The sequence below is a fragment of the Panthera uncia genome, chromosome B1, assembly GCF_023721935.1.
Source record: "Panthera uncia isolate 11264 chromosome B1, Puncia_PCG_1.0, whole genome shotgun sequence".
Classification (NCBI taxonomy): domain Eukaryota; kingdom Metazoa; phylum Chordata; class Mammalia; order Carnivora; family Felidae; genus Panthera; species Panthera uncia.
Window position 1 is genome coordinate 163181276 of NC_064811.1, and position 27489 is coordinate 163208764.

General features: G+C 40.3%; 1 protein-coding gene across 9 annotated transcripts in view; it reads left to right on the forward strand.

Annotated features, from left to right (window-relative positions):
• Nucleotides 1–27489, forward strand: part of PSD3 (pleckstrin and Sec7 domain containing 3) — a 796552-nt gene that overhangs the window by 671897 nt on the left and 97166 nt on the right. For all 9 annotated transcript variants that reach the window (XM_049632446.1, XM_049632450.1, XM_049632452.1 and 6 more), the window contains one exon: nucleotides 20355–20425. In XM_049632446.1, coding sequence (XP_049488403.1) covers nucleotides 20355–20425 — 71 coding nt within the window. The remainder of the gene's footprint in view (nucleotides 1–20354; nucleotides 20426–27489) is intronic.

Sequence of the window (27489 nt, forward strand, 5' to 3'; positions counted from 1 at the left end):
TCATTCTCCAGAGATCTGAGCCCAGAGCATAAACAGATGGGACAATTTATAGTCTGTTACTTCCACACCCCTCATTAGTAGTAATTTGGTGCCTGTGGCAAGCAGGGTAGGAAGGAAATCCCAGAATGGTAGTCTTCTCACTAGGACTGGAATTCCCTTATCAGTCCTGTTGGCCATCTTATTACAGATTTTTTCCTAACAGCAGAAGTTGATATAGTAAACCAAACCCTTTTGTCTGTACCATGTACTTCTGCCAAATTCACTTTGTGGCTTTCAGCATTTACAAGAATAACCTATATAGTTCTGTTATGGAACCAGCCTGGAACACTGGCGGAAGAACCAACCGGCACTCAGAGACCTTGGTGGATTAGAGACTTATTTAACACCGGCAGGCTCAGAGGAGACCATTTCTCCAAAGATCTGAGTGCCAAATGCAAGTGCGGAGGGTACTTTATAGTTGTCGGCTTCCATATCTGTGGCAGGTTTTCGCGCGCAGCAAACAGGGCAAGAAGAACCCAGAAGAGGGGTCTCCAAGCTAGAGACCAGAGCTTGTTTTCGTCCCCTCGGCCATTTTATGGTGTAATACTTTATTCATTTTCCCAAGAGTTTGAATCTAGAGATTAGGCAAGAGTACTCTGCAAATTTTGTAGGGAAAGGGAAGTTAAAAGAGGCAGATAGAGCCAGTTTTAAAACAGGAAATTTTCACTGGATATGGACATTAATTTTTGTCTTAAGTCTAATTTCTATTTGTTTGTTTTGTCCAAGGAGTCCCTTAGGCTAGCCATCATACTAATAATACAATCGAGAGCTCTCTCTATATATATTTTTTCTTCCTAACATAGCCAATTTAAAGGATCCATTGTTTGACTACTGACAAATAGGATTTTATTAATTTTAATAATACCAAACCAATAAACCTTTTTTTGAAAAGACTCAGAAGGAACTTTCCATGCTTAGAGTATGAACACAAGAGGCAGCTTTGGAGAAGGCATAGGTCATACAACCTCCATGATCCAAATGTTTACTCCCAAAAATAGTCTAAGAAAGCAAAGACTTTTGTTGTAGAGGCAGTAAGAATGATGGTGTGTATGGTGTTTCCTGTCTCCCACAAACGTAAGTTGTCTGCAGTAATAGACCCATAGTCACTGGGCAGGTGCTACTTTAATGGATTTTTTTTTTTGAGCACTAACAAACAACAAAGGTTGAGATGACATAATTCCCTTAAGAGATGGGACCTCTTATGATGAACTCCCTAGAGAGCTGGCATGGCTCTACAGAGAATGCTGCTTATAACTGCCTGTCTTGGATCCCCAGTCTATTTAAACTGTTAGAGCAAATACTCAGCACCCAGAAAGGGACAAGCTGCGTGCACTCGGGGGAATCAGAAAAGACATTATTTCGCACCAGTGCCGGCCCAGCAGAGTCCCCTCCAAAGACTGAGCATCCAGCTTGGGTTTTACTGGTCTTTTACACATTTGTGCTTCCAGGTTGGGCGGGGCTTAGTACAGTCTGGCTTCTGGTTCCTGGCAAGTAAGATTGCAGAAGCCAAAAGCATTCAAGGGGAGTATCCGGCCTCAGACAGCTGGCTGCCCCTTTTTATCTGCTTTTTACCAGTTTTCCTTCTCACAACTAACCCTCAGGATACTGCCTAGTAGGGGCATCCTCTGGATAGAGGAGACCTGAAAGAATATTTTCATTTGGTCAGAAAGTCAAGCTCTTAGAACAAGATGAAAGGAAAAAAACTCATTCAGGTTTTTTTTTTTTTTATTTGCATATTAGCAGCTTTAGCTAAGCCTTGGGTCTCTCAGAACTAAACTAATACCTAGAAGGGATGCACCATGGGGTTGGGAATTGTATGTCCCTTGACAGTGTAACTCATTGCATGGAAGTTTTTCTTGAGGTTGAAGAGTAACCTACTATGAATCTACCTATGTCGTGACCAGTTTATCCTAGCATAGGAGTCTTTGACTTATGTGGCAAGTGCTTTAAGAGCTTTTATGGGTCTGGATTCTAGGATGTCTCTTAACAGTAGTCTTTACCTCATGTGCACATTAACTCTCAGCAGAGCTTGACTTAAACTTTAGCGGGGAGACACACACAGAGTCAGGACACAGAAGCTTTTCTTTCCAGGATGCAGCTTTATTCGTGCCAGCCAGTGGACTAAGACCCCAAAAGGCTGAGCCCTGAGAAAAGCTGGAGGGGGGGGTGCCTTTTGTGCAATTTTTGCTCCTTTGTCTCCCATATTTGGTAACATACAGTCTGAATTGGGGGTCTTTGTTACAGAGTTGTGAGGAATGTCACACATACGCACATAGCCAGGTTGCCTTCCCTTGTCTTGAGGTTTTCACCACATTCCTTAGGGAGGGGCTCTACTACATTCTCCCCTTTGATTCTTTTTTGGGTCAAAAAGCATCATCTTGGTTTAGAGATTTAGATTTCCATAACATCATCACATGTGTGGCTGTTGTCCTTTTGACCATTACCTCAGTGAGGTTAGAGACAGACCATATAACCAGGGGTGCTAGGCAAGGTAGGATTAAACAAGCTCCCAAAATCAAGAGGATAATACCTATGAGGGTTTGAATTCCCTGAGAGTTGAAAACCATTCTCCAAATAACTCCTCAGGGTCCCGATCTTTCCAGATCTGGACTGGGACCTGAGCAACCTTTCTCATTCAATCTGTAATCTCCTCTATGACTTTTCCTTCATCATCTATCTGTAGGCAGCAGTTGCTCAGGTTAAACTTTCCAAAAACTCCTCCCCCAGAAGCAAGCAATTAATCTAAGGCCAAGTGATTTTGGTGAAAACATTGAGCATTTTGGTTTTCTCTTGGATAGTAAGTTAAGAGCTCTGGCAGTTTCATTGGTTATACTTTTTACAACTGCTTGCAATCTGATTATGTGGTTTAGCATGTAAATGGGAGCACGGTAGCCCCAGGACCCATCCTCTGCCCAGGTGGCAGGGCCATAATACTGGGTTATACGCTCAGGAGGCCATTCATCATTTTTCCAATTGCCAATTTGTAGGGCACATCATTTCCTTTGAATCTCCTTGGCCCCATATGCTTGGACTCCCAAATCGTCCCTCTGGCAAGTGGAAGCAGGAAGAAATATGGACAAATAGTTCCCAGCACACATGACCTGACCAGCCTGAGGGAAGTACTGTATAGGCTGTCCTTCCACATATCCAGTGTAGTCCACCCAGGGCCTGCCACTCGATGGCTGTGTTCACATTGTCCCAAGATGAGAAAAGTTAGATAAGGGTGGGGATCTAGTTCTAGGAGATCTGGGGTCCCCCACCATTGGGTTTCCCAGGTGGTTGAGTTATAAAATCTTTAGCCTGGGCCCATTAAGCTTCCAACAGAGATGGTGAACTTTTTCCCCCATCAGACAAGGCAGTTTTTCCCAATAATTGAGGTTTTGAGGGGCCAAATCCCAGTAGTAGGACTGGTGTATTCTATTTCATTATAAGGTTCGCAGGGATCTAATTCTCTACCCCCCATGGCCATTGATCCCCCATGTTCGTTCCCCTGCATACATAGCAGGAAGAGATCTTGAGAGTCTGGGCCATAGTCTCTGCTAGGGCTAGAAACAAGTTCCTTTCTGTGACTGAAGTGGGAAGGGGGCTACTTCTTATTTCTTCATTGAAGGAGTAGAAGACTTGATGGGACATGGTTGGATGGGTGGTAGTGACTCTCTTGAAATGTAGCACAGTCCCTGGGTCTCTGCCTCACCCATGAATCCAGATGCCAACTCAGGTGCCCCACTGCCATTTGGAATCTCCTGGGTTAACTATGGTAAAATTAACAGGGTTACAGACTTTTGATTGACAACCTGATGTAGCAGCCCCCTTCTGAAGGAGTGCTGTTGTGCCTTCTTTTTTCCAAGTAGCCCATGAAACACAGCTCCAGCTGGGGCATAAAATCTCAGGTGTATAGGCACATAAACTGTTTTCCTCACACATGTATTTGTCATTGCATTGGTATTCCGTCTCCCAATCTAAGCCTCCACATAGTGCATCAAGAGCCCTTGGGCCCTCTATGACAAGTACCCACTTTTTTCGCATGACAGATGCCTCTGGGCCAATACCTATAACCTCACATAGCGTCAAGTAACATTGACACCAATCGTTGTGGGTTAGTAATTTGTGTCCAGCTGACCAAGGCCCTACCCTCTTGGTAGGATCGGACTTCTAACCAGTCTTCACTGGGGGAGTATTGGGGGTCAAAGCAAGTGTATTGACTCTCCCATTAGCAGATAGGTCTTATTGTGTCTGCAGGTCCCCAAGACTTTTCCTTGGCATGAAAAGTGAGTATGGTATAGTAAGATCCACGTGACTCCCTGGCCTGACCTGTTCATACAAATACATGGGTCGTATGATGAGGAATCTAGGTCTACAGAAGGGTCTAGATTAGAAGCAACCAATACCAACAAAGCATCCTGTCCATAAAAGCAAGGTAAGTGCTAACAGAAAACTCTCACCACACTCTCAGCTGACTGGGGCAACCTCTGCCAATCCTATGGTGAAAAGTAGAGCAAGAATCACAATGACTGCAAGACACATGGGGTGACAGTGCATCACAGTAAGGAAATAGATATAAAAAATAAGAACAGTCTATTTGTTCCATCGGACCATTGATTCCTCAAGCTTCTGTCATGCATAGATTAGTCAGCTTCTGGAGTGACTGAAGCAGGGCTGCAGTCTCCCAGAGCCTCTGGAGTTGCAGCTTGCTTCTTTTGTATGGTCAGCTTGCATGGCGTTGATGGATTAGGAATGCACTCCCAAGTTTTGAGATGCTGGCTTCACTCTGCTGTGGTGAATCCAGGGACCCACCTCAGCTAACTTTACTGCAGTAGAGGTGGACAAAATGACAGTGAACAGACTCCTCCAGAGGGGTTTTAGGGGTTAGACATCACATTCCTTCACCCATACAGCATCCACTGGTTTAAAGGGGTGAGCATCTGTGGTCGGACTCACAGGTAATCGCTTCCTTACACCCAGTGGTGTCAGGTGGTTAGGGTAGAGCCAAGGGCCCACATCTGTTGCCTTAGGGTTAGATTACCTATCTCATTTAGATCACCCCCCCCCCATGACTTGATAATGGAGGGGAGGGCACCCATGAAGAATTTCATAAGGGGGGAACCTTGTCTGCTTAGTAGGGCTGATTCTTAACAAAACAATTGGCAACACCTGGTCCCAGTGTAAATGGGTTTCCTAACATAGTTTACTTAATTGCAGCTTCAGGGTTTGATTCATTCGTTGTACCTTCCCAGAGCTCTGGGGTCAGTATGCCATATGTAACTTCCGGGTGATCTTTAACCCCTTTGCCACCAGCTGCATCACCTCAGCCACAAGTGCTGGCCTATTATCTGATCCCATAGTGATAGTTTCACAAATCAAGGAATGATTTCTTTTGAAGAAGAAGTCGGGCCAGTTCATGTACCTTTTCTGTGTGAGTAGGGAATACGTCCACCCAGCCTAAGAAAGTGCATATGAAGACCAACAGATATATATGGCCTCAGTCCTGGGGAAGCTCTGTGAAGTTCATCATCATATTTTCAAACAGGGCTCCCCTGACACTCTGCATCCCAGGGGAAGCCTTGGTTCCCTAACTTGAGTTATTCTGGGTGCACGTTTCACAGCTCACATACTGCTCAGGTTATGCTGGAGAGTCAAGGGATGTAGACATGTCAGCTTAACGTAGCCTTGAGAGCTGTCCGGCCAATATGGCTTTCCTGATCGAACTCCTTGACAAAAGCTGGAACCAGGGCCTCAGGAATTGCCACTCAGCTGTCTTCAAATTTCCACCATCCAACTGGGAGGTAGCTTCCATTTTCAGTCTTAAACAAGGTAGTCTCATGGTGTGAGTAATTAGGGTTCCATTCTGCCAGTGGACTAGGGAACAGTGCAGCAGTTAAAACATTGATTCCACTGTTCCTTTGGAAGCCAAAAGCTTTGCCTCTAGGTCTGCCTTATGGTTTCCCCATGCGGCTGTGGTGTCTCCCCTTTGATGTCCCTGACAATGCATGACTGCCAGTCTTTTAGGGGCCCACACAGCATCTAAGAGTTCAAGGATTTCCTTACCATACTTTATGTCTTTTCCTTCTGAGTTTATTAGACCCTTCTCTTTATATAAAGCCTGTGTATGTGGAGAGTGGTGAAGACATAGAGTCTGCGTATATAGTAACATGTATCCCTGCCGCCAGTTGGAGGGTTCATGTTAGCACAATGAGCTCTGCATTCTTGTGCCCAAGTCCCCTTTGGCAGGGGTTTGGCCTCAATGATAGAATTCAGTGTCACTACAGAGTACCCTGCATTCTCCCTCTTTCACAAAACTGCTACCTTATTTAAATACTCAGTGTCAGGGTCCTTGAGGGGATGATCCCTCAAGTCTGGTTGGGTGGAGAACACCTAATCCATGACTTTGATGCAGTCACGATCTGGTTGACCTGGACCCACAGGCAGTAGGGTTGCAGAGTTTAGGGTCTACACTACTTTTAGGTGAATGTGCGGGTTCTCACATAGCATTCTCTGATACCTGATAATCTGGGCATTGGTTAGCCAGAATTATCCCTTGTACTCCATTAATGTCAATTCCTGAATGTGACACTCGGACTGCTAATTCTTGTCCCATAGTTAACTTGTCAGCCTCAGACACTAAGAGGGCCATGGCTGCAAGTGCCTGTAGGTAGGGTGGCCAGCTTTGGACAACAGAGTCAAGCTGCTTGGAGAGATATGCCACCGAGTGATGCCTCTACCCCAACATCTGGGTTAGGACTCCCACTGCAATGCCAGTACTTTCATGAACATATGAGAAGAAGGGCTTAGACATGTCTGGGAGCCCCAGACCAGGTGAGTTGGCAAGGGCCTGTTTGACTCTTCAAAGTCTCTTTGCTGTATTTGCTCCCATAATAGAGGTTCCTGCTCTCCCCCACTTTGTGGCCTCATAAAGGGGTTTTGCCAAGTCTCCTCCATGAGACTGTAGAGGTGCCTTTCTTTCCCGTGGGAATCGTGAGAGTTATAATCTTCACTTCCCGCTTTCATAGGGTCAGAGCAGCTTGTCCATGGGAGTTGAAAGTTATCTGAGCCTGAACCTTTCCCAACAGGTCCCAGCCCATTAAAGCCATGGGGCAGTCAGGGAGGTACAGGAATTCATTAATGACTTCACGCCTGCCTAAATTGCATCTTAAAGACAGCAGGAAGGGATGGCGTATCCAACTGCCTGTGGCCCCCACAGTGGTGACTTGTCTCTGTGAGGGGGGCCCACGGGTTGGGTCACCCTTATGTGTTCCACCCCAGTATCTACCATGAAGTCGATGGGTCACCCCTCCACATTCATTCAGACATAGGCTCTTGGGGGCCTAACAAAGTAGAGTCCAGTCAGTCCTAGTCTTTCTCATAGTCCTCTGTGGTGGCTAGCTCCACAGAATCACTTTCTGGGGCCCCATTAAGCCATGATGCTAGTTGATATCTGCTCTGAACCACATGGCCTGTTTCTTTTTTCTTGGGGCCCTGCTGAGAATTACCCAGCTGCAGGGGCACTCATTTTTCCAGTGGCCCTCCTGATGACAGTGCACACACTGGTTCCATCCTAACTTTGATCCTGGGTAAGATAATCCTCCCCACTGGCCCCCTTTGGGCCCCTGCCTCATCCCTGTGGGGCACCTATCCGGGAGCATTCCAACCACTCCACCAAGGCAGCAGCTAACAAGTCTGCCCTTTTCTGCATCTTGCATCATTCTTCCCTCGGTGACGCCTGACCACTGTTGACAAATTCCTTAGTTGCTACTACCAGCAACTGACTGACATTCATGCCAGCGAAACCCTCTAGCTTTTACAGCTTGTGCTGGATGTTCCCTTGGGCCTGACCTACAAAAGCTGCATTGACCACCAGCTGGTTAACAGGTGCCTCTGGATCAAAAGTTGTGGAGAGACGAAATGCCTCACATAGCCTCTCATAGAACCAGCTCAGGCTCTCCTTGGGTCCCTGGAGCACTTCTGATGTTTTACTCACATTTATGGCCTTTTTCTCCCCTTCCTTCATGTCATTTAGAAGGGCTTCTTGATACTGTTCAGTCTTTGCGAGCCCTCCATCTAAACTTGGGTCATTTGGGTCCTATTTGGGATCCTCCCCAGGAAAGTGAGCCTGAGCATAAGGCTGGGTGCCTAGTGTCCCAGCCAGGACATTCTTATCTGACCATTTTAGGGCTGCCTGCATAATTCGGTGATGTTCCTCTGTGTCGAAGTAGATCAGGAGGCGTTGGTGGCAGTCCATCCAGGTAGGTCTATGGTTTTGAATTATGGACTGCATTAGTTCAATTATGGACTGCATTAGTTCAATCTTAGCCTGGGGCTTCTCCGTATAGGAGGGAGTATGGTGCTTCCAATTTAGGAGGTCCGTAGTGGTAAAGGGTTGGTAGACAAAAACATGCTGGCCTTCTTGGATCTGGCCTTCCTGATAATAACAGACAGGTCCCCTAGATTCCTTCAGTGGCATCTGTAGGGCTCCCTGGTGTTGCTGCGGGGCAGGGCGGGGGGGGGGCGGTCTATCTCTGCTGGCTTGATCTTCTAGTTGCCTTCCTGTAGGGGTTAGGACCAATGGTCCAGGCAAGCCAGTCACATCTGGAGAGGTGGTAGAAATGGTAAGGCCTTGGGTCTAGGGCCAGAATCCAGTGGGGTTTCAGCAGCCGGGGAAGCTGGAGGCACAGGTGGCAGTGAGGGATACAGTGGGGCATATGGTGGTGGGGTCCTCTCAGACTCTCCTGACAGTACGGGTTTTTCAGTTTTTGGCTGGCATTTGGAGGAAGCTGTGTCATTAGCTGTCATAGGTTTAGAAATTCTCTTCAATACAGACTTTTAGCCAAGGTGGCTGAGTAGGACCAGGTCTTGCCAACAGTCAATATAAGGAAATTGGTCAAGGTGATCTGGATCCCCCACAACAACCCTGAATACTCGGCCAGCTAGTTCCTTATCAAGTGAGCCCTTAGAGGGCCAGCCCATCCTGAACAATGGCCAATCAATTTCACAGCATGTCCGGAGCTTTCCAGGGGTTCATCTCACACCCTAATCTCCTGAATATCCCTTTTTGAAATTCCTCAACATACACTCTAGGGGAGTTGGTTTACTCTGCTTTCTACCCATTTCCTCCCCCTAAAGGACAACTTTAATGTACAAGAGAGGAAAAAAGGGGAAGGGTCTAATTTGGAGAGGACGCATGCTCACTTTGTCCGTTTCCAGCTGCTCTCCTCTCAGAGATATTTCAGTCTCCTCTTAGCATTGTCAGATTTCATATCAAGCCCTGACCTGGATAGACTCCCGAGGAAATCTGATGCCGCCCTAAGCCATATGAGGTCACCATGTAACCACGGATCAAGACTCACCACTCGCTTCAGCCCATTGAACAGCCCATTCCGCTGTCTCATTCACACACAGTCACACAGTGACTCTACCCTGCTGCCCAGTGCCCAGCGCCTTAGAGTTGCAGTTTCATTCCTTGTGGAACCACTTGGGCAACTCTGGGAGGTGATCAGGCTCCCCTTCAGCCTCTCAAGAATAGGTCTACCAAAACAAACCCTGGTTCTTACCAGTCTGGTGGACAGCGCTCCCTGAGCTGGTTTCTGGGCCTCACCAGGTTCTGTTGTGCATCTGGGGTCCTTGCCCCAGCACACTGGGAGGAGCTAGTTCTCCTACAGATCAAGTGGTCCACTGGTCACTTCTCCTAGCACTCCGAGGTTCCCACCCCTGTGAAAAAGGAGGTAGAAATGCACCATCTCCGAATCCCAGACCCAAGCCCCCAAGAAATGTAGCAGGATAAAAACACACAGAGAGTTGGGACACCAAGCAAGGCTTTTCTTTCCAGGATGCAGCTTTATTCATGCCAGCACAGGCTCAGTGGGCTAAGACCCCAAAAGGCTGAGCCCTGAGAACAGCAGGGTGGGGTGTGGGTGGGTTGCCTTTTGTACAGTTCTTGCTCCTTTGTCTCCCGTATATGGTAACATACAGTCTAAATGGGCAGTCTGCATTACAGAATTGTGAGGAATGTCATGTATGCACACATAGCCAGGTTACTTTCCCTTGTCTTGAGGTTTTCACCACATTCTTTAGGGAGGGGCTCCCTAAAGCAGATGCTAGTTTGATGAAAGCCATGAACTAAGTCTGTAAGCCAGGCTCCAACAGCAGGCTTATAGAGCCAGTCCCTGTGTTCTGCCCTGTTGTAATACCTATATGTGACAAACAACACAAAGGACACAGACAAGACAATGACCATCTCTGGAAAGAAATGGATCAGTAAAACCAAGAGCATTCTACCAATTTTTTACCAAGAGTCACTAAGCCTAAGGAACCAATTCTACAGTATTTTTTCCTCCTAATCTAAATTTAGAGAAAGGGAAAATATATTCTTACCACTCTTGCTCCATTGGACTCTGCAGATAGATTCCTGGAAGCTACCATGGTAAGGAACCTTATCTTTTATAGGCTATACATAAGATGTCCCAAGATCTGAAAGCTGCAGAATCTTTGGAGCAAATATCAAGTAGAATTTTATCTTGCCAACTATGCCTACTGTAGGGAATGAAGAAATTATTTTTCTTGTGCCCATCAGGGTCCTTCTTGACTAAGAAGTAAATTGACATGAGACATTAACAGGAGAAAAAACCAAAGTTTTATTACATGCAAACAGAAGTCCTATAATTGAAGAAATGACCAAGGTAGGCAGGTTTTATACTTTTTAGACAAACAGACAATAAATCTGTGATAGATTGACACAACAAAGAAAACTTAACTTTGGGAGCTTCAGTTAATAAGGGATGCTAAATAGAATTGGGCTGGGGTAGTAAATTAGTAAAAAGTAACAAGGGTTGTTAATATAGCCTTCTCTGCTCTAAATTTTGTATCTCTGGTGATAAGGATATCTTTACTCCGAACAAGAAGGGTACCTTTCACATGAGAGATTTATATCTTGTTTTCTGGAGACAAAGAAGGGAGGGTTTAGAGTGTTCTTTTTGCATTGGTTCTTTCTTAAGTAACTTTTATTGAAAATAATTGATACACCAAAGCGGCACATTTTGGGTGACCTCCTCTTGACCTTTACACTCTATAAAGATTTAATAGTAGTTATGGTGGTCCCTGAGGATGTTTATGAAAGAAAATTAGGGATAAATATACAAAGATCACCCTTCAATTCTTTAATGTTTTGTAGGGCTGTCATTTATGAATCTAAGTCCTTTGCAAATCAGTTGCAGAAAGCATTCCCCCTCCCCTCACCGTATGCTGTACTTTCAGCCCTCAGTGGTGTAGAATTTATGAGTCTGCCTGCTACCAAGGTAGCATACCTCTTTATTCTGTAAAGAAAATACTTTAAGAATTTTTCCCAATTTTCAGATGCTGTCACTAGAGAAATAAAGCACCTTTAAAAATGTCTTGTGCTTTTTACAAATCTAATATAAATGTATCCCAATTATATTAGTATAGAAGAGCTTTGCTGAGCACATCTTTGTTTCCAAGTTCAGCAAGGATTTATTTTGGAATGCCACCAGTGGTATTACATTATATTTTAAATGCATTTCTTCATTAAAGTAAGGAAATTGAAGATAATGTGCATAGAACCATCACATTCTCATGTTTCCCTTTGTTCAAACCTGGTAGGACCAAAAATGTTAGCTTTCAGGCCTTACTCAAGAATTATTTCTCATTAGTGTTCTTACTGACCTCTACTCTTTGGGGAAGATGGTATTTTTGTCATTTTATTGGGGCAGTAGAAGAATGCTTTTCAAGCCAACAGACAGGAAAGAAAGGTTAGAGTATTAAAAGAAAAAAATAGGCAATGTACATACTATGCCTTTCCATACATATTAAGTCTTTCTGATATTAAACTTGAATAAAAGCAAAAAGTTGTGGATTAGGGAATCCAAAGTACGAAGTGGCTTGTCATAGACTCTGGGTCTGGAGTTCTGTCTTGTCCAGCAAGACAGGATTAAAAATGCGAGAGAAGCTAATGTCTGGGAGGAGACAAGAGCCCCGAGTAAGGGTCCTTGCTCCATTTTTATTAGGATCAGAAGCTTACAAACGTGGTGATGGGCGTGCAGAGACAATGAAATTGTGAACATTAACTCATGGGCATAAGGGAAAGGGGGTTTTGAATATATGCGGTGTTAGGAGTTTGGGTCAATACAAACAAGATTCTGGTGCCAGGTGAAGGGTTGTTTACAGGAAACATGAGGCAACACTTCTGCTTCCCTAAACTGGCCTAGGGGACAAGAATGAGCATGCTACCTCAGGGTCAACAAGGCACCTTTCTTTTGCTAATTAGCTCCCCCTGGGCAATTTTGCCCTGCAGAGGTCTATAGTCCTATTTACCTGTTTACCTAATTTGGTCCTTCCTTCCTACGAAAGCAGCTTTCTGCTATTGTACTAAATTGGGGGCATTTCTGCCCTGAATACCTAATCTTGTTTACCTCATCTTGGATGTTTTCATCCTGAGATTTCCCTATTCTTATACCTTTGTCCTACACTGGGACCTTTGCCTTGCTTTACCTATACTGGGGGCCTTTGCCCATTTACCTAATTTTATTTACCTACTCTTGTTTACCCAAACTTGGGTGTGTACATCCTATGGCTTTCTAATTCTTTATGCCTTGTTAACCAGTCGGTGAAAACTCAGGGAGTTCCTAAGCTTATTCCCCACAGCGGCCAGAAGCAGGATTAATCTATTTTGATGTAGGAAAAAAATCATTCCTTTTTGAATAAAATAGAAAAATTGGGACACTAAGATCCTAGCCACAATTTCTTCCCAGTTTGGTTCAGAAAAAAATTAAAGTTGCAGAGTATAGCATGCAAATATAAACTTTTACATGAAGCGTATACCTTTTGGTAGACTACAAAAAATACATAGGTTTATTTTCTGGCATATATTCAGTATCAATCTTTACTTAATATTTTATTGCTCGGGAACATTTTCTGATTCCTTCCTCTTTATGAAATAATGGTGACAACCTGTGCTTTTGGTCCCAGGTAATTTAACTATTTTACAAAGACCAATGGCAATAATTGAAGCCAAGGTATTGTTATTTTATATTTCCAAAAAGACTTCTTCAACTGTATAATGAAGGTAAGATAAGAACATTAACAAGAGCTGGTTTCTAATATTGAAGATTTCATAATAGTTCCAATATCACCTATCTTTGGAACAACTGCCAATTTCTCTTTTACAGAAATGTGTATTTGTGTGTGTGTGTGTGTGTGTGTGTGTGTGTGTGTGTGTGTGTATGGGTGAGATGTAGGACAATAATCACAGAGTTTTGTTTGACTTTTCTTCTTTCTTATTTTAACCTACGGTGGGCAGGAAACATTCTCCCAGGCAGGACTGATAGGGAATATATGTACTGGTTCAGTTGTACAGACTATTTACTATGGGTGTCCCTTCAGTCCTGATTGGACAGTGTCTTTCCTGACTGGTCAGTGTTCATGCTTTAGATCATAAATAATTTGAAGATAACTCCAGTATCTCAGAGTTAACCAAGACATTGTATACTGAGTCTGGTTTAACTGGTCTTTTCCCTGCATACAAACCAGAGTAAATGTGGCCAGTGCTGTGGGAACCAAGTGTTGCAGGTTAGATGGGATTTTGGATCCCACATCTGTAAAATAGAGATTATAATAATTGCTTCCTTATGAAGTTGTAGGCTTTAGTTAATTCATATCAAGTTTTGGAACAGTGCTTAAAACAATATGTGCTATTACCACAGCTGTAATTGTTATTGCTATGAGAGTTAGTACTCCACAGAAATTTTGGGCTGGTCACATCTGAGAGGGCAGATGCAGGGATCATGCCTCAGTTCTTAGGTTCATAGCCATGAGCAAGAATACCTTTGAAAGTCCCTGAGTTCAGTGATATTAGAGAATATACTTTGTATTTGTATCCCCCTCCTGTCTGGACTTCTCCTTTCCCTATCCATTATATTTATCTCACTGGAGTAGCAGGCTTGATCATTTATAAAAGATTACCACTTGCACAGTTTCTCCTTCTCAGTGTAGCCTTAGAATACGTTTCCTTGGCTGAATTGCCCTATACAGTAGCTCTGAAATCCTTAGACAGGTAGCCTTCTCAGTAGCTTACTCTACCTTTAGGACTGCAAGTGTAGCTTAGGAGACATTAATGTGAAAAGAGGCAATAATACCTAAACTAAGGATTGTTTAGATCAAATATAGTGTACATTTTAAATGCTAGCCCAATGCTCAGAGCACTGGATATAGGTGCTCAGTTAACATTACTGCCTTTCCCCTTTTTATTTCTTTAGTTTATTTATTGTGTACTTCTGCCCATATTTTGGCCTTTTTCTCTCATCTGGACAATTGTAATTGCTTCCTCCCTTGTGTTCTGTGTTATGATTCCTCTCATCTTGTCCTCAGCACTTACTGTATTCTTCTCATGAATTGTTTCTAGATTACAAAATTCTCTACAAAAAAATTCTTTAAAGAAAAAAGAGCTAGAGGGTCTATTTTGACAATACAACAGCCTACAAATTCCAAATTTTCCATTATAAAACATCTAAAAATGATGAGGTATTTTAACATAGCTTTTAAAAGAATGGATGACTATAACAATGAAAGGGAAATCCTATGAGGCCAGGAAAAAAATATGAGTACAAATCTAGGACAGGAAGCTAACCCTAGGGGTGCTATACCTTCAGAGTATCTCTGGATCTGGGTATCCAAGGAGAATTGGAGATAAAATTACACAGCTTTTAGCATAGAAAAATAAAAAGAATATAAGAGAGAACAGGTAAAAAAAAAAAAACCTGTGGAATGCAATTAAAAGAGTGTCAGAGGTTAAAATAGTGGAGAAAATGGAGGAGACACAATATTCAAAGATCTAATAACTACAAGAATTTGGAAATGACACACAGCCCAAAGAACATCAAGCTGGATCAATTTAAAGAAACCTCTTCTTAGACATAACAACTAGAGTCAAGATAGACATTGAAACAATAGTGAGATCAAAAGGTAGTGAAATTATATCTTCATAAGGAAATTGAATTGTCAACCCAGAATTTTTAATGAAATAAAGACATTTTTATGTAAACAAAAGTAGAAAATGATTTCCCATCAAAACAACCCTCACAAAAGGAACTTCTAAGTATAAATTTAGAGAATTAATTGAACATGACCTCAAAAAGAAATCTGAGGTACAGAAAGTGTTAATGAATAAATGTAAACATGAAAGTATATATAGACAATGGGAGTTTATAGACACATACAAAAATAATGATGTCTTTTTTGGTAGTGTTAAAAAAACAAACAAAAGTAATAGGTACCATTATCATGTAAGGTTGGAGGCAGATGATGAGAACAAAATATTCTAAAATCTTTGTATTCTCAAAAAGAAGGTAAGTGTCTTTGAACTTTGAGTATGCATATTAAAAACAGCTATGAAAGCATAGTCTAGTGCATAAAATCATGTCTTTTGATAGAGTTCTGTAAACACCTTTTTACAGTAGACACCTAGGTATTTTTAAAACCTACTTACCAACTCCCTATCACCCTTATAATTTAAAGCCTTTCAGTAGGTGACATTGGGTTTCCAAATAGAACTCTCATTCATTCCTCCCATCATGTTTATTTTTTTATATTTTTTGGGGGTTTTTTTTTGTTTTGTTTTTAATTTCAGAGAGTGCATGCAAGCAGGGGAGAGGGGCAGAGGGAAAGAGAGAGAGAGAGAATCTTAAACAGACTTTACACTCAGTGCAGAGCCTGACACAGGGCTCGATCCCATGACCCTGGGATCATAATCTGAGTGGAAATCCCATATAAGGGAAACCCCATAAGGTAATCAGCAGGTTTTTCAGGAGAAACTTTGTAGGCCAGAAGGCAGTGACATGATACATTTGAAGTGCTGAAAGAGAAAAATCTGTATCCAAGAATACTCTATCCAGCAAGGCTATCATTTAGAGTAGAATGACAGTGTCTCAGACAAACAAAAAATAAAGGATTTCATGACAACTAAACAAACCCTACAAGAAATATTAAAAGGCACCCTTTGAGTGGAAAGGAAAGACCATAAGTGAGAGTATGAAAAGTAAGAAACACAAAAGGAGTAAAAATAAGTAAATCTGTAAAAACCAGTCAAGGGAGTCACAAGATAAAAGGATGTAAAATATGACACTATATACATAAATTGTGGGGGTGAGAGGAGTAAAGAATGTTTTCCAACTTAAGTGACCATCAACATAACAGAGACTGCTGTATGTGGAAGATGTTATACAAACTAATGGCAGTCACAAATTAAAAACCACGAATAGATATGCAAAGAATGAGGAAGAAATCCAAGTACAGTAAAACCTTGGTTTGTGAGCATAATTTGTTCCAAATTGTGATCCAAAGCATTTGTGAGTCAAAATGAATTTCCCCATAAGAAATAGTGGAAACTCAGATGATGCTTTCCACAACCCAAAAATATTCATATAAAAATGATTACAATACTGTAATATAATACAAAATAATAAAATAAAAACTATAAAGAAAAAAATTAACCTACACTTAACTTTGAAAACCTTCATGGCTGGTGCAAGGGAGACGAGAAAGAAGGGTTATTTTATAGGACAACTTTCACTATCACTAACAGAATCACGGGTGTGGAATCTTTTTCGTTTTGTGCAGTTTTAAAAGGGAGCCTATCCAATGCCACTTGCTTTTGCCTTCTTTTGAGGATTTACCACAAATGTGACATTGCATTGATGATCACCCATAATCCCGCAGTGAGAGAGAGAAGAACCATTGGCTCAGGTGTGATCATGTGACATTAGGCATCACATACTACTTGTATTGCAAGATATTGCTCATTTATCAAGTTAAAATTTATTAGAAATGCTTGCTTATCCTGCAGAACACTCACAGAAACAAGTTATTCACAATCCAAGGTTTTACTGTATATCACTAAAGAAAGCCAGTAAACCGTGAAAGAGAGCAAGAGAAGAAAGGATAGGAGAAAAACTACAAGAATAAGCCCAAAACAAGTAACAAAATGGCAATAAGTACACATCTATCACTAATTACTTTGCATATAAATATACTAAATGCTCCAATCATAAGTCATAGGATACAAAACTACAATGTAATATTACCTCATGCCTGTCAGATGGCTAAAATCAACAACACTAGAAAAAGCAGGTGTTGGTGAGAATGTGGAAAAAAAGGAACCCTCCCTCACTATTGGTAGGAATGCAGGCAGGTACGTACACTGTGAAAATTTTCCTCAAAAAATTAAAAATTTAAATTAAAAATAGAACTACCCTATAATTTAGTAATCACAGTACTGGGTATTTACTCAAAAAATATAACAACACTAATTCAAAAGGATATATGCACCCCTATGTTTATTGTGGCATTATTGTGGCATTATTTACAGTAGCCAAATTGCAGAAGCAGCCCAAGTGTCCTTCAATAGATAAATGGATAAAGAAGTATATATAATATTACTCAGCCATAAAAAAGAATGAAACCTTGTCATCTGCAACAACATGGATGGATCTAGAGAACATAATGCTAAGTGAAATAAGTCAGTCAGAGAAAGACAAATACCATATGAATACCATTACTCATAAGTGAAATTTAAGAAATAAAACCAAGAGAGAAAGAGACAGAGACAAAGGAAGAAACAGACTCTTAAGTGTAGAGAACTAAACTGATGGTTACCAGAGACGATTTGGATGGGGGGAATGGGTAGGTGATGGGGATTAAAGATGTTAAACAACAACAAAAAGTAAGAGGGAAAAACAGTTTTCTCTAAGTTCCTTTCCAGCATTAGCTAGTTCTTTGCCTTAACTTAGGTAAATTATCCATGATTTTAAATGAAACATCCAAATTTTTGAAAAGTTGGTGGATCGGTTAGAAGTTACTCAGTTAAAGTTTTGGGTGAGATGGGTTTAAGACAGGGCTAGAAACCAGCTGGTCTGCTTTCTAGTCTGGTGGGTTCGGCACACCACGCTGCCTTTGGTCCTGCTCTGCATTAGTTCCTGTGGTCACTTCTGTGTTTCTGTGTGCACTGTTGTCACATCAGCTGTATCAGAATTTGACATCTATTTAACAGTACAGTCAATATTCAGTGTGTATATATATATATATATATATGATATATACATATATATGATATATACACATATAAATTATATATATACTGTATTATATAACATTTATATATAATATACATAATATCTATATATTATATATAGATATGTATAAATGATCTGTGATTCTCTTTATAAAGGAGATAATGGTGTACTGTTTTTGTTCACTTATTTTTGAGTACATACTTTTAAACCTTGCATAGTGGAAACAGATGGGATGGTTTGTTTTTGGTTGTTGTTTTTTGTTTTGTTTTGTTTTGCTTTTTGGTTTTTTGGTTTTTTTAAATTTCCCCCAGAAACCTGCAGAGCAGATGTTTTGAGTCCTTCTTTGCCAGGTGGATATATCAGTATAGTGTTGGCAGGGGCACCTGTGTTCTGTAGGTGGATATTAACACAGTTGCCAACCCTAAGGATTCTTGAGTCTTCAGTCAAAGGAGATTTAAAGGATTTGCTTAAGAATAATGCACTTCCTGGGGCGCCTGGGTGGCGCAGTCGGTTAAGTGTCCGACTTCAGCCAGGTCACCATCTCATGGTCCGTGAGTTCGAGCCCCGCGTCAGGCTCTGGGCTGATGGCTCAGAGCCTGGAGCCTGTTTCAGATTCTGTGTCTCCCTCTCTCTCTGTCCCTCCCCCGTTCATGCTCTGTCTCTCTCTGTCCCAAAAATCAATAAACGTTGAAAAAAAAAATTTAAATAAAAAAAAAAAAAAGAATAATGCACTTCCTAATTTAATCAAGCATCCAAGTTAAAGACAGCCTAAAGGCAGCCAGATAGTTGATAAAGGAGTAAGAATGAGTGACCGTACCTACCTATTTGGATAGACGTGTTTAGAAAAATGTCATTCATGTAATAAAATTTTCCAGTTATATATTTTAATTTTATTAAGATTACGAATGAATAGTAAACTATATTTGCTAATCTGTGTTTTTGTTTTAGGACATTCTGTAAAAGTATACATTGATTCAATGGAGAAATTGTAGGGATGCCTGGGTGGCTCAGTTGGTTAAGGCTCTGACTTCTGCTCAGGTAGTGATCTCACAGTTCGTGAGTTCAAGCCCCATGTCGGGCTCTGTGTGCTGACAGCTCAGAGCCTGGGGCCTGTTTCAGATTCTGTGTCTCCCTCTCTCTGCATCTCCCACTGTCTCTCTGTCTTTCAAAAATAAATAAACATTTTAAAAAATAGATGAATTCTACTTTATACTCCAGGAAAATATAAACAAAAGGAATGTAAGGACTTCTTTTTTTTTTTTAAGTTTTCAGTTTTTTTTTATTTATTTATTTTTTTTAACGTTTATTCATTTTTGAGACAGAGACAGAGCACGAATGGGGGAAGGGTCAAAGAGAGGGAGACACAGAATCTGAAACAGGCTCCAGGCTCTGAGCTGTCAGCACAGAGCCCGACGCGGGGCTCGAACTCACGGACCACGAGATCATGACCTGAGCCGAAGTCAGACGCCCAACTGACTGAGCCACCCAGGCGCCCCTGTAAGGACTTCTTAAAGAACATTAATTTGGAGATTTTTTATGAGGGTGCCTAATGACTGCCATATACTGTGCCAGGTACTATGAATTATAAAAATGAAGGATACCTGCTCTCAGGTCATTCATAGTCTCCTGAAAGAGACACTTAAAACAAAAATATTATGTTACAGTGTGGCAAGATCTGCAGCTGAGGTAATGCAGGTTGCCAAAGTTATAATCCAGTTGGTAGGTATGTGGGAGAAATACCAAGAGGAGTCCTTTTATATTCTGAGACTTTAATGATTTCTAGAAACTTTGACAGAGCTATAAATGATCCGGTACATGAGCTTTTAAGCTTTCTCTGGGATTAATATGCACTTGCAAAATGCCTCTTTGCTTTCCCAGTCTTTAAGTCATGTCTACTAGAGTGCAGACTATAGAGCCATGCTACCTGGGTTCAGATTCCTGCTTCTCCTCTTCCTAGTTGTATGACCATGAGCAGATTACTTCTCTGTGCTTCAGTTTTATAAAAAGACAAGAGTCATAGTACCTATCTCACATTATTATTGTGAGGATTAAATGAAATAATACATGGAAGACATTTTTGGAAGATTGACTATTACACAGTTACGTTTCAAGAATATTTTAGTTCTTATTATTAATTTTGGAAGCTAATAAACCAAGATCATTGAAATACACCATGTTGATCATTTCACTTCTTCCTAAAGTGCTGTTTTCTGTCAAATAACATTTTCCATTTTTTACCCTTTCTAGCTCCAAGAGGGAAGCGAGGATGGAAAACATTTTATGCTGTACTAAAAGGAACAGTCCTTTACTTGCAAAAGGTAAACATAAATTAAAAAATGAAGGCCGTAAAATTTTATGAAATGATTTAACAAAGTACCTCCAAAATATTCATTTCATACAAAGAGGCTACATCAAACACCCAAAAGATTATTTAATTGATATCTAAATTCTTTTTTTAGATTTTTTTTTGTTTCTGGTTAAAAAATTATTTTAAAAATTATATATATGTGTAATTATGTATCTTACATGAAGTAATTTATGCATAAAGTATTTTATGGTATATATGTTCTATATGTATTTTATAATATATTAAATATATGTAAAAATATTTTGTGTTCCATTTGTGTTCAATTATAAATTGTGAATATGGGTTGATAAATCAAGACTGTATGTGGTCTATTTGGGTACAGACCTGTGGTAGCACTTGTTCCAATGGTTTTTATACTTATTTATACTATAGTTATATCCTCATATATATCCTTCATTATTGCTATGTAACAGTATATCTTCATTTAGTTATTTATCTCATTTAGATCTCACTTAAATCTAGAAACAATTTTCATTCATATCCTGAAGTATTGGTACTTAACAGTGCAAATATAATCCAAGTTATCTGTGTAAGTTTTTAACCAAACCATTTCCTGTCAGGATCCTTTCTTCTAATCCCAGAATCTGGAAATCTGTTTGGGATCAATTTTATATGTTCTGACCTTTGAAGGGTAATCTCTGGAGTTTCCACCTCCCTAGCTCTCCATGTGTAAATATGGGAAATTTGTGTGTTAACTGGAATGAGGTCCATCACCTCCCAGGACCCAACAGGATTCTAGCTCCAACTGTGAAGGGAAGCTTGGAATTTGGGCTATTAAGAGGCAAGGCAGTAACAATACTGTCCTCATGGTGACTGATAGGAAAAGTTCCATTTATTTTTATTTTTTTTAATGTTTTTTCACTCTTGAGAGAGACAGAGTGTAAGCAGAAGAAAAGCAGAAAGATACGAGGAGATGCAGAATCCAGGCTCCTAGCTATCAGCACAAAGCCTGACACAGGGCTTGAACTCATAAAACACAAGATCAGGACCTGAGCTGAAGTCGTATGCTTAACCAACTGATCCACCCAGGCACCCCAAAAGTTTTATTTTTTTAATTGTGGTAAAAACATAACATTAGGTCTACCCTCAATTAATTTCTTTTCTAGAGGCACAATAGATAGTATTAATTATCAACACAATGATGAACAGTAGATCTCTAGAAATTTTACATCTTGCATGATAATACCTGGTGAATAGCAATTCTCCCACAAACCCTCCCCACTCCCCAACTATTGGCAACAACCATTCTACTTTCTGTTTCTTTCTGTAACTTGGGCTATTTCATATAAGTGGAGATAAATAGTATCTGTCCTTCTCTGACTGGCTGATTTCACTTAATGTGATCGAGGTTCATCCATGTTGTAACCCCTGACAGAATTTCCTTCTTTTTTATGGCTAAATAATATTTTGTTTTCTACTTAATTTTCTTTATTCATTCATCCATACACATTTATGTTGTTTCTGCGTCTTGGTAATTGTAAATAATGCCGCAGTAAACATGGAAATGCAGATCTCTCTTTGATATCTGGATTTCAATTCCCAGTGATAAGGATAATGCATAAGTGGGATCACTGGATCATATGGTAGTTCTATTGTTTATTTTCTGAAAAACCTCTATACCATTTTCCATAGTGGCTGAATTATTTTAAATTACCACCTATAGTGCACAGGAGTTCCAATTTCTCCACATGGATGTCAACATTATTCTCTGTTTTTTGTTTTGTTTTATTTTGTTTTTAATAATACCGTTGTAACAGGTGTAAGATGATATATCATTGTGGTTTTGATTTACATTTTCTTGATTAGTGATGTTGAGCATCATTCTGTATACCAGTGTTGTCTTTGGACAAATATTTATTCAATCCTTTGCCCAATTTTTTTAAGCCCAATGTGGGGCTTGAACTCAACACCCTGAAATCAAGACCTGAGCTGAGATCAAGATTCAGATGTTTAAACATTTTTTTCCTTTGTATTTCTTTGAATAATTTCAGATTGCTAAATTACTTATCCTTTCTTCTCCTTGCTCAAGTCTGTTGTTGAACCCTTCTAGTGAGGTTTTTAGTTCAATTATTCTATTATTTAGCTCCTAAATTTCTGTTTAGTTCTGTTTCATGTTTTCTCTTTGTTGATATTCTCATTTTGTGCATGTATCATTTTCTTGAGCACATCAAGCATCTTTATGATGGCTAATTTGAATTTTTTATCAGGTAATTATATACCTCTCATTATTTAGGTTTGATTTCTGGAGGTTTATTTTGATTTTTTGGTCAAGCCATATCTATTTGTTTCTTCATCTGATAACTTTATATTGGGATCTGCACATCTAAAGTCACCTCTCTCAGTCTTTACAGACTTGCTTTCTTGTAAGGAGAGTCTTACAGACTCCTTACCAATCTGCTTGGCTACGATTCTGGGGGGCCTCTGAAACTTTTTTGGGGGGGATACAGCTTCTCTGTGCCTCTGTATACAGTTTCTCAGGTAGATAGTCTTGCATTCTTCTTTTCAAAGGCTTGTAATTTTTGCTCTCTAGTGTCTATTTATAGCACTGCAAGTGCTGGTTCTACAGAAGCAAGCCACTCAACTCTCTTCTAATGAGTGGCAGCTAGGCATCCAGAGCATAACAGTTCCTATCAGTGCCCGAAGTCAGGCAAGATAGATACCAGTTCCCTTGGGCAGCCCTCTGTATCTCCCTCCTGAGAGAGAAGGCTTAGATTGTGCACCTTTCTCCCAATTTTACTAAGCCATGTTGGCTGCAGCAAGCTACCCACCACTTTCCTTTAGTTTCAGCAGCCTTCAGGTATCCAATCTATGCTGATTCACTCATAATTCTGAGTGAGGCAAATCAGAAACCATTCCTTCAGCAGCCTTCCAGAAAGCCAGAACATTAGAGGTATTCTCCACTTTTCACTTTATCCTGACAGAGAAGTCAAGGGCCAGGGTATTTTTTTTTTACATATTTAAATTTTTTTATGTTTATTTATTTATTTTTGAGAGAGAGACAGAATGAGCAGGGGAAGGGCAGAGAGAAAGGGAGAGGGAGAATCCCAAGCAGGCTCTGTGCAGAGCCCGATGTAGACTCGAACTCACAAAACCTTGAGATCATGACCTGAGCTGAAACCAAGAGTTGGACGCTTAACCCACTGAGCCACCCAGGCACCCTGTGGGGTCAGGGTATTTTCTTGCAGTGCTGGCCTATGGTAGTTTCAGGGAAGGACTGATGCAGGTAAAATGAAATTGTTCTTCTTTCCCATTTTAATGTGGTTCTTCTTGGCTTTTTGCTGTCCTAGAGTACCGCAACCTCTTAACTGCATTCTAACATTTTTACAAAGGCATTTTGATGCATGTATCATGGTTAAATTGTGTTTTTGTGGGGGAACAAGAACTGAGACTTTTTATTTTGCCATCTTGCTGATATCTGCTTTTTTTTAAATCTGATTTTGGGCTACGATATGGTTTTGGTATCTTTTCTTTTTACTTCAGTTATTATTATAATAGCATTCCTAAGTGAAAAATTTTTTAGAAGTGTATTTTCAGCCGATTTTTATTTATGAATAATGGTGTGTGTGTGTGTGTGTGTGTGTGTGTGTGTGTATCTGTGTGTGTCTGTGTGTTTGTACACATATGTGTGCCTATGTGTGTATTTGTGCACATATCTGTTTATTTCCTGAAGATAGATTCCTAGTAGTGTCATGGGTCACAGGGTCAGGATAGGAACTGCTTAAAATTATTGAGGCGTAATTCTAAATTACTTCTGAAGAGGCTGAACCAACATTCATTCCCAACAGCTGTTCATGACAATACTGTTTCATCATAACCTCTCCTCCCCATATTAATTGTTGATATTTGGATATTTGAAGAGAAAGTTCTCGTTCATTTTGAACTTTCTGTTTTTAAGGTACAGACACATGCCCTTATATATTTTATACTCTTCCATGGCTGCCTTTCCATGTGTGTATTTCTCTGGGAAAGAATCCTTCCCCTTGATATAACATCTACAATACCAAATCAGATAGCATCCCTTGTATGATGGTACCCATATGTGTACCACTGAGATAATAAAATGGCTTTGGAATGGAGATATCACTACTGGGTAGAAATATATTTGATTTATTTTTATTTTAAATATTTCAAACAAATAAAATGCTCTATATTATTAAATTGAATGAATTTGTTAATGTAAAAACCACCCTTCCTTAGGAGTCTACCCAGATGACTATTTAAAAGGACTTGGAGCACACTATATTATATCCTATATCAACATTTTGTATATTACCAGAGCAGCTTTGTAAGGAACACTTTTATAATTCTCTTGTGTTCTATTATTTATTTGAGCTTTTTTTCAGATGTCTTCATTCGGAAGGACCATATCTGACACAAACTCTTTTGCTTTCTTCCTTTTGTAATAGATTATGTAAGGAATATTAGAGCATGGCATGCTTCATCTTAGCACGGAGTTCTCTTTGTGGGCAAATTACCTTTGCAGAAAGAGGTGTGTGTGAAACACAAAGATTACAAAGAATTTGCAGCATTTTCTAAAATTTACACATTACCTTGAGGGACAAAACAACAAGAGAAATGAAGACTGTTGTTATTAGATTATCTATGCTCTTACATGGTCAGATATCTTGTATTGCCTTTATTTCCCTATGGAGCCAGTACAGCTTGTAATTTATAAGTCAACTGCTTTGGCCTTTGCCAAAGCAGCATGTGTGTTCATGCTGAGCCCGCATCAGTCCTTTCAGCTAGCTTTGTCTTCGCAAGAAACAACCCTTTGAAATTAAATTTTACATAGCACAGCTGTTGCCTGGGCAGAAATCCTATTCTTTGGCTTACTTTTTCATTTTCTCTAAAATCTCTGTAAAAGGCATGGCTGTCTTTGGTAAGTCCATTTCATTGAATACAGAGCCACAGGATTTCCACCCACTCCACCTCAGAGTGAACTTGGGAAGAGAGAGAAATACTCTTGCATTCAACATTTGATAGAATCAATGCAAAGAGAGATGCCATTTCCAAGTTACCAGCTTTTCCTGTCTTGTTGCCCTCTTCCTCAGATTGCATTGAGTTTGACTCATCCAGATTGAAGAAAATGGGCTAAATATTGACAAGGGAATAACTTTATGAACTTTGAATCTTTAGCATCAGTTTGTATTATATCTCCAAAATTAGATTGCCAACCATACTTTTTTTTTTCATTCCTTTTCACCCCATATAAATTTCTCAGTATCAAAGATTCCTGTCCAAAGACTTCCAGTAACTCTTCCATACTGAGCCCCTTCCATTTTTCTCAGGTGGGCAGATGCTCCATCACTGCTCCCCACCACATCATGACTTCCAATATCTTGGCTCCTAAAGAGGTAGAGGGGAGAGATAGTATTGCCTAAGACAGAAGGACACAGGCCTCTACTCCCTTGATTAAATGAGTCAAGTAAGTCTTCTAAAGAAATCATAATGGCTGGCAACTCACACCTTTAAAGCCCAACTTTCCTTTATTATAAACATATACACACCACACACATACACAAAAACCTCTCTCCCAATCTAAATAATCTATTTAGGGGCTCATTTCATTATCAAATGCTCATCATTTATGTTTAAGCCTTTCATCAAGACTTCCAAACTATGAAATAGCATAATGATTTTTACCTATACAGAAAGTTCAGTTAGTATTTCTTCATTAATAGTGAAGAATAGTAGGGGCTCCTGGGTGGCTCAGTCGGTTGAGTGTCCAACTTCGGTTCAGGTCATGATCTCGTGGTTCACAGGTTTGGGCCCCACATCAGACTGTGTGCTGGCAGCTGGAGCCTGGAGCCTGCTTCAGATTCTGTGTGTCTCTCTTTCTCTGCCCCTCCCCCACTGGCACTCTGCCCTCTGTCTCTTTCTCCAAAATAAATAAACATTAAAAAAAAAATTTTTTTTAAAGAGTGAAGAATAGTAAGAAAAGCCAATAAATAAATAAATAAATAAATAAATAAATAAGTCATTAGAGGCATAGCTTAAATTATACCAGGAAAGAGCTCTGAATCCTCTCAGTCTCTATTCACTCAGCCTCCTTCCCTGCTTCCATCCTGGCCAAAGAGGCTTATCCCAAAGGTTTTCAGGGATTCCTATAAGAAATTGAAGTTTATAACCCTACCTGTTTGTTTATAACCCTCTCTCTTGCATGACTATTCCTGTATTTAAAAAATACACGTATATCCTTACAGAACACTGCTTTTTATTTAATATATAAGAGGATAGTCATTTCTAGATCTGAGCATCACACATCACAGAGGTAGGAAATGGGTTGGCAAACTTACTAAGCCAGCTTACTTCAGTGATCATTCAACCAGAAATGACTGGTTTGTTAATATAATTTTTAGTATACTTTTATATCTGAGCTTTACAACCTCATAGGAAGATATTGTTCCCATTTAAAAAAATTTTTTTAATGTTTATTTATTTTTGAGAGAGAGAGTGAGCACGTGAGTGGGGGAGGGGCAGAGAGAGAGAGAGAGAGAGAATATCCCAAGCAGGTTCCATGCTGACAGCATCGAACCCAGTGTGGGGCTTGATCTCACAAACTGATCATGACCTGAGCCAAAATCAAGAGACGGACTCTGAACCGACTGAACCACCCGGGCACCTACCCGCCCCCCGCCCCATTTTTTAAATTAAGAAGCTGAGACTCAGAGGTGGCTTAACTTCATTAGAATCATGAAGGTGGTAGTAGCTACACTAGTATTCTTTCCATTAAATATTATTGGATAAACACTGAAGCCCTATTGTGTGACTTTTTAAATTACTAGACATTTAAACCAAGCAGTTTTGTAGAGATTTTCCCTAACTTGTACATCCTCAACCAGATTCAGCTACTTTTGGCTAATACATAGCAAGTATGCAATAGCTTATATTCTTTCCCTTTAACCTCCTTCTTTGGTAAGAACTAATAATGATTACCTTCTCTTATTGTGCTCTCCTGACTACAGTTGCTGTTTTATTGAAATATGAGACTATCATCATCTTCCATAATTAGAG